Below are 13,550 nucleotides of genomic sequence, written 5' to 3'. Positions count from 1 at the left end.
TGTGCAAAGCAGTAATCAGAGCAAAGGGTGGCTATTTTGAAGAAACTAGAATATAAAACATGTTTTCAGTTATTTCACCTTTTTTTGTTAAGTACATAACTCCACATGTGTTCATTCATAGTTTTGATGCCTTCAGTGAGAATCTACAATGTAAATAGTCATGAAAATAAAGAAAACGCATTGAATGAGAAGGTGTGTCCAAACTTTTGGCCTGTACTGTATATATATATATATATATATATATATATATATATTTACATATGAGGCCGATAAATACCACCAATAAAACGAAGCCAGACTGCTTTCATTGACTTAACAAGGGCAGCATCTACACACCCGACACACTGGGTGGTGGTACACGTGAGATGCCAACAAACACAGAGAAGAAGAACAACAACTGCAGCACGCTGTCTAGAGGACAACACATGTCACGTGTGGACGTCTTTCAGAGTTCACAGGAAGACAACAGGACTGCACCGAGTGTCTGATCTCTGTCCACCTGACACAGGTTACACAAAGCGCTGAGGGACCTTCTCCAGAGTGTTAGCATGAGCTAATTAGCAGCAGCGGCTAACATCTAACACCGAGCTTTTAAAAGGCCTTGACTTTGTTGTTAAACTTATTAATAACTGCTCGCCATGTGATGCTACAGTCAGCAATTATTTGAATTGTTACCTGGCAACCCAGTCTGGAGCACGTCTCTGAATAATGATATTCATGATGTAGCGTAGGGTTATATGGGGGCGGGGCCAGTGAGGGTCGACCTGATGTTGAAGAAATTCCCTTAATGTATTCTTCAGATATTATGTTCACAAGAATGCAACAAACGAGGTCATGGTGACCTTAACCTTTGACCTTCGACCACCACAATCTAATCAGATCGTTGTTTAGTCCAAGTGGACATTTGTGCCAAATTTGGAAAAATTCCCTCAAGGCGTTCTTGAGATATCGTGTTCATGAGAATGGGACGGACAGACAGACAAACATTATAAGACTGTGCCACGACTTTTTAGTTGGAGCTTCGTCCTTGGTCCAGAAGAGCAGAATATTTTTCCTGGCAGTAAAAGTCAAAAGATTAAAGAGTCTAGTGTTTGATATTTGTAATACGACCCAGTAGGAGGCACATAGGGTCTAATGTTACAGCAGGGAGGAGAAACATTAGCATCCATTTTATTTTTGAGAGCAGGTGTCATATAAGCGGTGTAAAATTCTGAACTGAGTTTTGGTTGAATTGACCTATGGTTAAGTCCCGCCCTCACACGTGATGAGCCAATCACAGTGCGTATAGCCATTCCCATACACTGGGACATTCTCTGCCTGGACGTCCATTGAAATGCATTACAGAAAGTCAGTTTGTTCGGTTTTATGAGCTTTTTCTGAGATTTGAAGTTTAAAAATGGTCAAACGGTGTGCATGGGGTACATGCAACTCTGACACAAGGTATCCTGAGAGGCTGGGCGACCAGGTGTATTTTTTACACTTTAAACCACATCTCAACCGAGAAAAGTGTCTCCTTTGGATAAAGTTGTGTGGTAACGTTAGACCACAACATCAACTCAACGTGAATAAGATTAACAATGATGTCTACATCTGTTCTAAGGTAAGTCAACATTGTGTTTGAGGCAACATATTGTCACTTTGCTGGAAAGAAATATAAAGTTATCTTTAACATCTCTAGCTAACGTTAGCTAAAGTTAGCCTAACGTTAGCTCCTAGCTGCGTTGTTCATCATGTCACCTTGTTTGCTGGGAGTTCATTAGCCTATTTTGTTCTAGTTTTGTACTTTGGTGATCGTACATCATTGTTAGCTGTTGTCCAAAGGGCTCTAGTTAAGCTAACGTTAACTTCTGGAGCTTAGCTTCATTAACTTATCTGTAATGGCAGAGATAACAAAGGTTGGCAAACGTTATGCTGAATGATTCAGTGTAAATACTGTAGCACCAAACTAACGGAGAGACACTCTTGGTAAAGATGGTAAAAAGGCCGTTATCCTTTTCTCATATTCTGAGCCAAAAACCTTAACTTCAGTGGCACTTTAACTTGTTGTCTTTGATGGTGACGGCAACCAGATGCGGTTCACAAGCGTACACTGTGACCTGTAAATTTTGGCTTGTAATTTAAGCTTTTCATCGACCTTCTCAACAATAAAATGATGAATATATCCCTCCAATGCGTAGTTTAGGCCCTTTTGGTTACTTCTCAATGACATCTGATCGTTATGTCTCCAAAAATCATCAGTTGCCTCCTGTGAAATGCCGTGTACTGTGACACCTGCCATAGCGCCGCTCACTGAATGTTGATAGTTTGTCCAAGTGAGAGGAGGGGGCGTGGCTTAGCCATAGGTCAGTTGCAAATATATATTTCCACAGCATGGCTCCACACTTCCATTCCAGGTCGTCAATAGTGTGTCCAAGTCGCTCTCCCAGGCTGGCTTAGTAGCTTGGGAGGTTAAAGATGAGTTGGAATTAGGGCTCTAGGATACACTTATGTGTTTCTTAGATACCTGTAAAACACCAATGGAAATCATAAAAGTTCCACTGCTCCACCCTCTCGTCCAAATATGGTCACTTCTGGCTCCCCCCAAAAAAGAAAAAGATGGATGGTCAGGGCCACCGTACATAAACAGCCCAGTACAGAGCAGAAGTCGGTGCTGAGCCGGCCGCTCTGAGTCATCCTGCCTGCAAACATCAGCCACTGTCACCAAACACACAAACAGGCCTGTTGGCATGTTGTGTACAGTCAGCAGCACAGTGCTGCAGCCAAACAGCCTCTGACATCATCCAACAGCATCATCATCATCATCATCATCACCAGCTGCTCTGAAAGCAGAACACACAGACCTCATATAAACTGTGTTCCCCTCACAGGGAGGTCAGAGGTCAAACGCCCTACAGCAGGTTTATATTGGTGTCTTTGCTTCAGGGCACTTCAGCAGCAGAAACAGGAGCTGGTTTCAACCTTGAAATTGAGGGAGACCTTCTTCCATTAACAGTGACTGAACACCAAGAGCTTAAACAATCAGTCTGTCAGCCAGATTGATTTAACTTTAACTATTTCAATAACCACTTCATCAATTTTTCTGCCTTTTTTCAAGACAGAAACTGAAAAATATTCGATTATCCAGCTTCTAAAATGTTGAAGATTTGATGTTTTTCTTTGTCTTATATGATCATAAACTGAATCTTTTGTGGGTTTAGACAGTTGGTCGAACAAAAACTAAACATTTAAAGACTCCACCTCGGTGTCTGGGAAGATATGACAAACATTTTTCACTTTTTGTGACATTCTATAGATGGTAGGATTAATAGAGATGCTTTGGGATGTCTACGTCTATTTATGGCTACACAAGACTCATGCATGTGCACACAGTTCCACAGCAACTAACAGATGATTTTAAGATTTATAACCAGTGTTGAGGGTAACGTCTTACAGAGATATTACATTTTAGCAGTAGAAAAGTAATATCACATGTTACTATCCAAAATAAACTGTTTATCTGAAGGTGGTTGTGTGTTGTCATGTCTTTACAGACTACCAGTGACTGGCACATCTGGGTGATGCCGTTATCATGTTCAGTGTTTCCATTAATACACTGCAACGTCTACAACGTGTCCCGTTCTGCTTTTGCGTGTTAAGGATCCGATCACACAGAAAGCATTTTAGCAGCTGGAGGCGCCTTTTTGTGATTGTATTTAATGAGAACGAAGTGTTTTGCTCGCTGTTTTTGTGTTGCGACGCACTTCACATTTCTGCGTTCTAGGCAGCTGGCGTTTTTGTCGGAGCAGTCCGAACTCCTCGAGTTGAATAAACTTTAACTCAGAGCAGAAATGCGCCCCACATCATCTCTTCTTTTGTTAGCTTTTTCCCCATTGTCCAATGGGATGATTTGAGAGGCGGGCCTTCTGTGCTGGTCACAACAACAAATTTACAGTTGGTAAACAATGGAGGAGAAACTGGTGGTAGTGGTTGCTGGATACCCAGAGCTATACGGCCTGACGATAGACATCAGGTTGTCAAACTGCCCCCAAGTCAAACTACCCTGGAAATCCAGAGTTCTTGCGAGAGCACAATTTGAATTTGCTCAGCGTGTCACTCTGTCAATCAGTAATGATGCTCATTACCCATGCCGTTGGAGCCGAGCTGCACCAATCACATCGGTGTATCTGATATAGGCGGGCCAGAGGCGAGCTAAACAGATGACGACAGCGCTGCGACGACGAAGTCTGGAATCAGTCAGTAAACATTGCAAGATGGCTACGGATGAACACCAGTTGTTTGAAACGGCTTTGGCCGCTACAATGAACGAGTTAGACTTGGCTTTTTCTCTAAAACAGGAACAGAAGACGGCGCTCGAATCTTTCCTTTGCAAGAAGGACGTTTTTGCTGTTTTGCCGACCGGATACGGCAAGAGTCTAATCTACCAGTTAGCTCCGCTGGTAGCTAAGCTCTGGATACGTCAGCCTGTGTATTGCTCTGATTGGTCGTAGTGTTATCCAATTGTGTGCAGTGATATTTTCAAATGCATGCTTGGTGCCGCCCCTTGAATTGGGCCATTTGCATTACTCATAGCCAGACCCTAAATCTATCTAGATTTGGGTCTGGATTTCCAGGCTAGAGTCAAACTAAAATATGCCTGGAAACGTCCATCATGGAGGAGAAGCTCCTGGACCAACTGGTGGTACTCCCCATGATCCGACTAAACAAGGAAAATGGATCACATACCTTTTAGAATTGATTTTAAAGTTCTTTTACTTTTTATAAAGCTTATATGACCTCACCCCTCCATACATCTGAGATTTCTTTTTTATCATTTTATGTTGTAGCTAGATCATTGAGATCCTCCACTGCTTTACTTTTCAATGTTCCTCGTGTCTCATAAAAGTCCTGCTGAGAGCACCTTTACTCCCTAAACTGTGGAATTCACTGCCTCTGGATATCAGAAGGTGTAACGCGCTCTCTGTATTTTTAAACGTAAATTAAAGACCTATCTTTTCAATCTGGCTTTTAATGTGGAGTAACATCAACAGTCTTGATTTTTAACCATTGGTTTTTACCTCCTGTTTGTGGTTGGTTTGCTTTTTCATTGTCTTGTGTCTGTGTCATTCCAAGTTTGCCATGTGAAGCACTTTGGGCTGCATGTTTGTATGAAAGGTAAGTAAAGTTGAGTTATGTCTGCCTGACTTCCTGTGTCCAAGACTAGTCATTTATCTAAAAAGGTTTAGGCTGTTCAATGGTTCTATATCATCACACTGTAATTAATATAATCAGGTGATTTTAATCCAAAGTGGTGACCGCTGTTTGTGAACACATGACGTGCAGCACTGGATTTGAAATGAACTGTATTGAACAACATGACCCTCGTCCGTGTAAAGTCAACATCAATGTGACTGCTGCGATAACGCCTGCAGACTTTGCTCATATGTTCTATATTTGTCCCAAACTAAAGAGCCTCTGGGCCAACGTTTCTGGAACCTTGTCTGTAATTTTAAAAATGGATTTGCAGCCCTGTTCTCTGATAGCACAGTTTGGGGCTCCAGAGGATGTGACTACTCTGACTGTGGTGGACAGTGGTGGAAATTTGGTAGAATGGAAGTCCCCTAACCCCCCATCATCCTGTCCGCTTACAGACCTGGTAGATTTCCTCAAGTTGAGAAGATATTATATTATATTACATTTTGAGAGTAACTTGTCCAACACTGTTTATAACACAGAAGAGAATCAAATGCTCAGCTCTATTAATCTGATCAAAATAATCGGTGTGTGTTTTGATGCGTTAAAAATGTGAAGAAAAGCATCTGATACCTTCAAACAGCCTTATCATCATCATCACCATCATCACCATCACAATAAGCTTTAATTCCCTGCAGGTGCGTCACTGTCATGATACCAGCTTTGTGTTGAAGGTGTGGATATCAACACTGAGATTTCCCGCAGTAATCCGGTGCGCCTGAACGCACACATTTTCATCCCATCACTCACACACGATGAACACAGCAGCTGATTTCACTGATTAGTTCCTGCTCTGTGACTGAAGCTGATCATCAGTGAAATCTGCTGCTGGAGACAAACCTGCTGCCAGATCAGATCAAACTCTGATGGAGCCAATAAAGGAAACAGCACATGATGGAGTGCAGAGTTTTTTAAACGCACAGTGGGTCACGTCAAGGCTGAATCCAAATGTCCACACTTCAGACTTTGAGGGTGTGTTCCCAGCAAGTCTGGGAGCTGAGAGCTCCAAATCTACAGTTCATCCAGTCCTCAAGGGGCCTAAAGCGGACCTTCTGCAGACTTCCAAAGAGTCCGCCTGGAGTGCAGACCTTAGCAGAATTCACTGATTTAATAACCCACAATTCATTGCAATATGGACCTGACATTGTACTTTTTTCTCCAATGGCTGACTGAGAAAACAAAACTTAAGTGAATGTAAAACAGCAACTGGAGCCTTTTAAAACAATACTTGAATCGTGCAGGCCAGAAAAAGGGGTGGGTATCACCAGAAGATCCACGGTATTATCACGATACTTAAGTCACGTTACGATATTATTGCAATTTTAAATAGTTTGCGATATGCTGAGTATTGTGATAAATATTAGGGGTGGGGGGAAATCGATACAGCAGAGGATTGCAATATTCTGCATGGCGATATTGGCGATACACGGACGCCAAGTGTTGATCTTTTAATCCAACTTTTGGTCCTAGAATAATTAAATCAGTTGCTTTTTCTGTCCACTAGATGGTGCTGAATTTTTTTTCCTGGTGAGGTCAGCAGAGGTCTCAGTCAGCGGCATTTGGCAGGAAGTTCATCAAAACAAAGATGGAGGCACCAGAGACAGAAAACAGAAATGCTCCGTCTGCTTTTAACTCAAATATCTGGACTTATTTTGGATTTTCTAACACAGGAGGAGGACTTGGATATGACTCATGTGATTTACAAGCAGTGTCATATGAAAATAAAATGCTGTGGGAATACTACGACCATGAGGGCTCAGCTCACACTCCACCATCCGCAGATAGAGGTTAGCCGCTGACGGCCAAGCTAACGCTAAAGATCAACCAACACTAGGCACACTGAGCTCGACAAAACTACCATCAGAAAAAAACACAGTCCATCACCTACTTCCTGTGCAAAGATCTGCGTCCATACAGCGCTGTTAAATACGAAGGCTTTTTGTTACATGCTAAAAACATGTGAACCCAGGTATGTGACTCCGTACATGCACTGTAAAGTATTGTATTTGATGTCTCCATCTGCTGGTGGGCCGTCACAATAACAGTATACATGTATAATATGATGTTGATTCTGCTACAGAAGAGACTTGACGATCACTAAAGTTAGGTGGAGACAAAAGTGGTTGTATCGATATCGGTATCAGTTATCGGCAATATGAGTTGTTATCGGCACATTAGACATCGGCAAAAAATACATATCGTGCATCGCTGCTTATGGCTTTAATATAATGCCAGGCTGTGAATTCCCCCTCCTGGGATCAATACAGTCTTACCCTATAATATTACATCATAATTAATTAATTTGTTGATCACATTTTGAGTTATAAATGTCAACCTGCAAATATATATATATATAATAAGTATTTTAGGACACTATAACGTGACTTTTGGGTATCAAGATAAAGTTAAAGAACCCTTGTTGCAGTTAACAGTTCATGGCCGTCATACAGGGTGGAGAATAGGGTATGCAGAATTGTTTTCTAAAATAAAATGATGAAGATAAAACAGAGAAGAGCTGGTAATTAATGATGACATCTTCCTGTGTCAGAACACGTGCATCATCAGGACCACAATATGCTTATTAGTGGGTATTTGTTGCATTACATTTGTTCTGCTGCTTCAATGTCAGCTGTATAAAACACCCAGAGGGCAGATCTCAAATCTCCTTTGTCTTTGCTCCAATATGTGATAATCTTGATGTCCTGTCAGGTGTAAAGGTGCGGACACACCAAACAGACATCAAAGAACTAGCGGCGACGAAAGCCAATTGTTGCATCGTCTACGTCGCCTCACGTCGCCCTGTGTCAGTTGCATTTGAACACACTACACGGACTACATCCGACGGCCAAGTAGCACGTATGTTCTGCGCCTGCGTGAGAGAGAGCGGAGTGAGAGAGTGGTACATCCTGTCAGCCGAGGGGTTTCCTATCTGTGCAGCCGATCACCGCAGCACCTCCACCGACTATTACATCCAGACGGTCCCGGTGTTTCCTCCGCAGGCTCCACTTCACTCAGCTGCCCGATAAACCCGCTGCTTCTTCCCACTTTAACCTGAATAACAAACCAGGGCTCGGTGCTCCGGTTGGATCCAAACGGAGAGCCGGGGCTAGCTCAGAGACTAGCGGAGGCTAACTGGCTGTGCTTCCCTCCGGTCATGCTGCGGCTAACGCTCCGCTAGCCGCTCCCAGCTAGCTCCGGTTTGTTATTCAGGTTAAAGTGTGAAGAAGCAGCGGGTCTGTGGGGCAGCTGAGTGAAGTGGAGCCTGAGGAGGAAGCACCGGTTAGCCCCGGTTTCACTACAGGCAGATTCACTCGCTACAGGGGCGAGGAAATAAAACCTGAACAGCCAATCAGAGTGATCTCTTTCACCGACGAGCTCTGCCGCTGATTCAACATGCTCAATCGGCAGAAAAGCCGCCGACGCCAAAGTGCCGATGGTGCGGGACACACTGCAAAAACTAGGGCGACAGACGCTCACCGACGGCCCAGCTTTGGTCGACGGCCGACCGTCGGCTTGGTGTGTCAGGGCCTTTACAGACCCTGACTTCTGGATTTGGGCAACTAAAGGCTTCTCTAGCCTTGGTGATTTATTTTTTAATGTCTATTAATAAATCAATTGGAAAATACAATATTCAAAAAAATTCTCTCAATCAGAGTCCGTCGTACACAGAGAGGCAGCTTTTCTTACTACAGGTGGGAAATCAAGGTCATGGTACCATCTGCACCCGTCACCAGGCCCGCCATCAGGGGGGGTCAAAGGGTACAGACGAACCAGGCCCAAGGCCAGGGGGGGCCCATGAAAGGTCTGTGGTTGACCCTTAAAGTGGATCAAGTTCAACAGTTTACTCACTGACAATAATAGTCCCAGGTATGACAGGTGAAGCTGAGGGTCAGAGGTGAGGCAGACTGATGTCAGCAAATACAACCTGCTGTATCAGCTCAGTTTTAAAGCTGCAGTGACGACACAGGTGTCATATTAAACCAGGGGACCTGAGGTATCCACTGGGACCAACTATAAGTTATCTCGTCAGAAAGACACACACATGGTCTTAACACGGAGTGGAGACAGAATACATGTGGAAATATGATCAGTTGGATCATATGTAACCGGTGGACTCTGGTGATGTCTGCATTGTGTTGATATAAAGAGGTCCAGGCTGTGGATATCTGCGGAGGTGATCTCTGATTATTCCTGACAGCTGACAGCGAGAGGTGAAAACAAAATCCTCCCTCAGTTACGACCATATGAACTCGAGCCCCTCTCCCATGGAGCACCACAGCAGAAGGGGAGAGGTAAGGTGGGAGACACCCAAAGGTGAATGTACGATAACTTGAGTATCAAAGGTTCCACATATTGACTATGGAGGCCTGAGAGGGTCAGGTAATAACAACTGAAACTAATGTTGTGTAATTATAATACTTAATATTAAAAATGTAGATTTGACTTTGTCACACATATTTAGGGCTGCAGCTATCGACTCTTTTAGTAATCGAGTATTCTATCGATTATTCTGGTAATTATTCGAGTAATCAGATAAGAAATACTGCGTGTTTTTATTAAACTACTTTGGCTTTATTTAACTGCAACAGTAATATATAAAAGAACGTAATAAAAGTGAGAGAAATGAGCAACAAATGTGTTTCATTTTTTTCAAATTTAACATTTTTATTGCTCTAATTGCAGAAACATTTGTCTGCAGTTTGAACTTCACCAGCTGTGACGGATCAAATGATGCGTCTGCCGTCTGTAAACTCAGCTGCTGCTCAGTTGAACGTGGTGGAGCCTTCTGTACAAAGCTGTCCGACGTACGACTCTGTGACTTCAGAGTGTAATTAATTATTTTACTTATTACTTTGCCTTAATAATTATCGTACTGTAAGTTCCTATGACTGAGTAGTTTAGACTCATTCACTGTGGTGCTTCACACTGCTGACCCTACTGACTGTGATCCACATTAATATACCTGCTGTTCTTGATCTGTACTTTTCTACTGTGTGTGAGAATAATTTGCCTCGAGGCTTTTTAGTAATCAAATTATCTTAATGACGAAAACTGTGTGTGTGTGTGTGTGTGTGTGTGTGTGTGTTCCACGTTTTTCTCCTCACTGACTTGGTCAATCCATGTGAAATTTGGCACAGTGGTAGAGGGTCATGGGAGGATGCCAATGAAGCAATATTACATCAATTGGCCAAAGGGGGGCGCTATAGCAACCCATTGAAATGTCAAACTTTGAATGGGCATATCTCATGCCCCGTATGTGGTAGAGACATGAAACTTTGCACAGAGATGCCTCTCCTCATGAGGAACACATTTGCCTCAAGAACCCATAACTTCCGCTTATATAGATTTTCCGCCATTTTGAATTTTTTGAAAAACACTTCAAATGGATCTCTTCCTAGGAAGTTTGAGCGATCTGCATGAAACTGGGTGAACATAATCTAGGGACCAATATCTAAAGTTCCCTCTTGGCAAAAGTTGGAAAACTTACTAAAACTGAGCTTCTATAAGGCAATGAATATTGCGGAGGGCGTGGCTCATCACATAAAGGTGTATAACATCTCAAGGGTTTCACCCATCACCACGCAACTTTGTAGGCATATGACCACACATAATCTGAGGGGACCCCTCCATTATTGAGCCCATCAAACAAAATGGGGGCGCTAGAGAGCTCATTTCTTATCTAGGCCTAACCGCCATATGGATTTTTACTAAACTTGGTAGATATGTAGAACAGGACGCCTCAAGGTGACTGGAGAAATTTAACTCTAATTGGCAACTGGGTGGCGCTATAACAACAGAAAAATGCTTCAAAATGGCTAAAATGCGACCGATCGCTGTGGCTCCCCCTGTGGACCAATGTTGGTGTTTTCTAATGTTTGGTATGACTAAGTCATGGTATGGTATGCTGTACATAATGGGTATAGACTAGTTGGAGTTACTTGAGGAATCATTTCAGCCCTGCACATTTTACTGCTGTATAACTGACCCTGTTACATTCACACCCTAGAATTACAAAAAATTAGTCTCAGTTGTTATTACCTGACCCTCTCAGGCCTCCGTAGTCAATATGTTCACCTTTTACCCCACCTATAAGAGGTGTCTCCCGCCTTACCTCTCCCCTTCTGCTGTTGTAATCCATGGGAGAGGTGAGAGATGTTGCTCTCGTAGTAATGTCTGTGTTTCAGCTGTTAAGCTGTCTATAAGTGTCTTTGGGGCAACCTGTCAAATTATAATATCAGACAGAAGTGTTCCAGCTCACAGAAATCATTCTGGTTATTGCCAAACGATGTGCTGCAGTGAGGTGGACGTCAGATCTCACCTGTTGGGCTGTGGCTAAAATATACAACAAAAAATAGAAGATAATGAGAAAGGAGATATTTGTGACTGAGCTGTTCAGATGATGCACTGAGCGTTTGTTTTATAGTGAAAATCCTAAAATAAAGGTTGTGAAAATAAACGTCAGAGTTACAGGGGGCCACAGCAGAGGGGCCCCATGTGGCCCCAGAGCCACAGGTTGCCCCCCTGGTGAGTGTGTATGACCTTAAAAATCAATGACCATATTTTGAAAATGTAGGCTGTGATGTTCCAGCTGTCAATAGAGCTGATCGATACACACACAGCCTGCAGGGAGGAGGAGGAGGAGGAGGAAGAGGGGACAGGAAGTGTGTGTGTGACGCAGCCTCCCCAGGTGTGACACCATGACCTCACCTTTCTTGAACTCCTCCAACATGGCGTCCAGCTTGGTGTCGTGGAACACAAAGTGCACCGGGTGGTTGTAGAACTTGGTGATGGTCTTCAGGGTGGTGCAGTCGTCCGGGTCCACGAAGGCCAGGTCCTTGACGTACAGGATGTCCACGATGTTGGTCCTCTCGTCGTCGTACACGGGAATGCGCGTGTAGCCGCTCTCCATGATCTCAGACATGGTGTTGAAGTCCAGCACGGCGTCCGCCTGGATCATGAAGCAGTGCGCGATGGGGGTCATGACGTCCTCCACGGTCTTGGTCCTGAGCTCGAGCGCGCCCTGGATCATGTTGAGCTCCTCCTTCACCAGGTCGTTGTAGGGCTCCGTCACCTTGAGCATCTCCACCAGCTTCTCCCGGTTGTACACGGTGCCGATCTCCTGGCCCAGCAGGACGTCCAGCAGCTTGCTGACGGGGAAGGACACCGGGAAGGTGAGGAACATGAAGAACTTGGTGAGCAGGATGGTGTTGGCGCCCACGGCCAGCCCGTGGCGCGAGCACAGCGCCTGCGGGACGATCTCCCCGAAGATGACGATGCCGATGGTGGAGGCCACCACCGCGCCCAGCCCGGAGCCGGTCAGGTCGTCCAGCAGGATGGTGAGGGTGGTGTTGACCAGGACGTTCCCGAGCAGCAGAGAGCACAGCAGGTAGTTCCCTTTGCTGCGGATGGGCTCGATCTTCCGCGCGTCCTTCTTCTCCTTGTCGGTGCCGCAGCTCTGCACGATGCGCAGCTCCATGGGGTCGAGCGCCATGAGCCCCAGGTTGAGCCCGCTGAACATCCCGGAGAGCACGAGCAGGCACGAGATGAGGATCACCTGCAGCCACATGGGCAGCAGCGACTTCTTCTCCTCCACCACCAGCACCCTGCCATCACTGTCCCCCAGCAGCACCCACCTGCTCCCGTCCGCGCTCCGCGTGCACAGGGCGTACTCCTTCCGCGGCTCGCTCTTGCGGAGCGGCTTAATGTGCACGGTGAGCAGCCCCGACGTGCCCCGGCTGCTCACGTTCATGAAGGTCTCGACGCTGATGTCCTTCGTGAAATCAACGCAAGTCCTGTCCGGCGGCTCCATCACCATCATGCCGCTGCCGCCCCTCGCCGCCGCCACCGCCTCCTCCTCATCCTCCGCTTCGTCCCCGCCGCCGCCGCCGTCCGCCAGCTCCGTGAAGCGGATCTGCGTCCAGGCGCCCGAGTGGAGCTGCACCCCGTAAAACCGGAGCTGCACGGCGCTCTCCTCAGTCACCTGGATGACACCGTCGTCATTGGTGCCGGCCGGCTTGTCGCTCCTCTCCAGCCGCATGCCGAGCACCTGGCTGCCGCTGCTGACGCCGGACGCCGCGGTCTCCGTGCGGCCGCCGACCGCGCTCCACAGGAATATGATGACAGTGAGAATGTAACCCTGCTGCCCGCTCCATTCTGTCGCCATGTTTGTTTCACTGCTCGGCGACCTGGGGGCTGACGTCATTTACTCATGTCCGAGCGGCTCCGCCCCCCGCCGGTCCATCACACACACCCCCGTTATCACCGCCTACCGGACAGCGGCAGGTAGAGCTAATAAACAAACTCCCCCTTCCTCCTCCTCT

At 45.5% G+C, this 13,550-nt stretch overlaps 1 protein-coding gene across 2 annotated transcripts in view; it reads right to left on the bottom strand.

The window, feature by feature from the left end:
- The window catches only part of cnnm4a (cyclin and CBS domain divalent metal cation transport mediator 4a), a 36,733-nt gene extending 23,243 nt beyond the window's left edge, over positions 1 to 13,490 (bottom strand). For both annotated transcript variants that reach the window (XM_033645971.2, XM_033645972.2), the window contains exon 1: positions 11,938 to 13,490. In XM_033645971.2, the coding sequence (XP_033501862.2) occupies positions 11,938 to 13,432 (1,495 nt within the window). In that variant the 5' untranslated portion in view covers positions 13,433 to 13,490. The remainder of the gene's footprint in view (positions 1 to 11,937) is intronic.
- Positions 13,491 to 13,550: the final 60 nt, after the last annotated feature.

Source organism: Epinephelus lanceolatus, chromosome 19 (genome assembly GCF_041903045.1).
Source record: "Epinephelus lanceolatus isolate andai-2023 chromosome 19, ASM4190304v1, whole genome shotgun sequence".
Lineage (NCBI taxonomy): Eukaryota > Metazoa > Chordata > Actinopteri > Perciformes > Serranidae > Epinephelus > Epinephelus lanceolatus.
The sequence above is the reverse complement of the archived record's forward strand: the minus strand, read 5'-3'. Positions and strand labels throughout refer to the sequence as shown.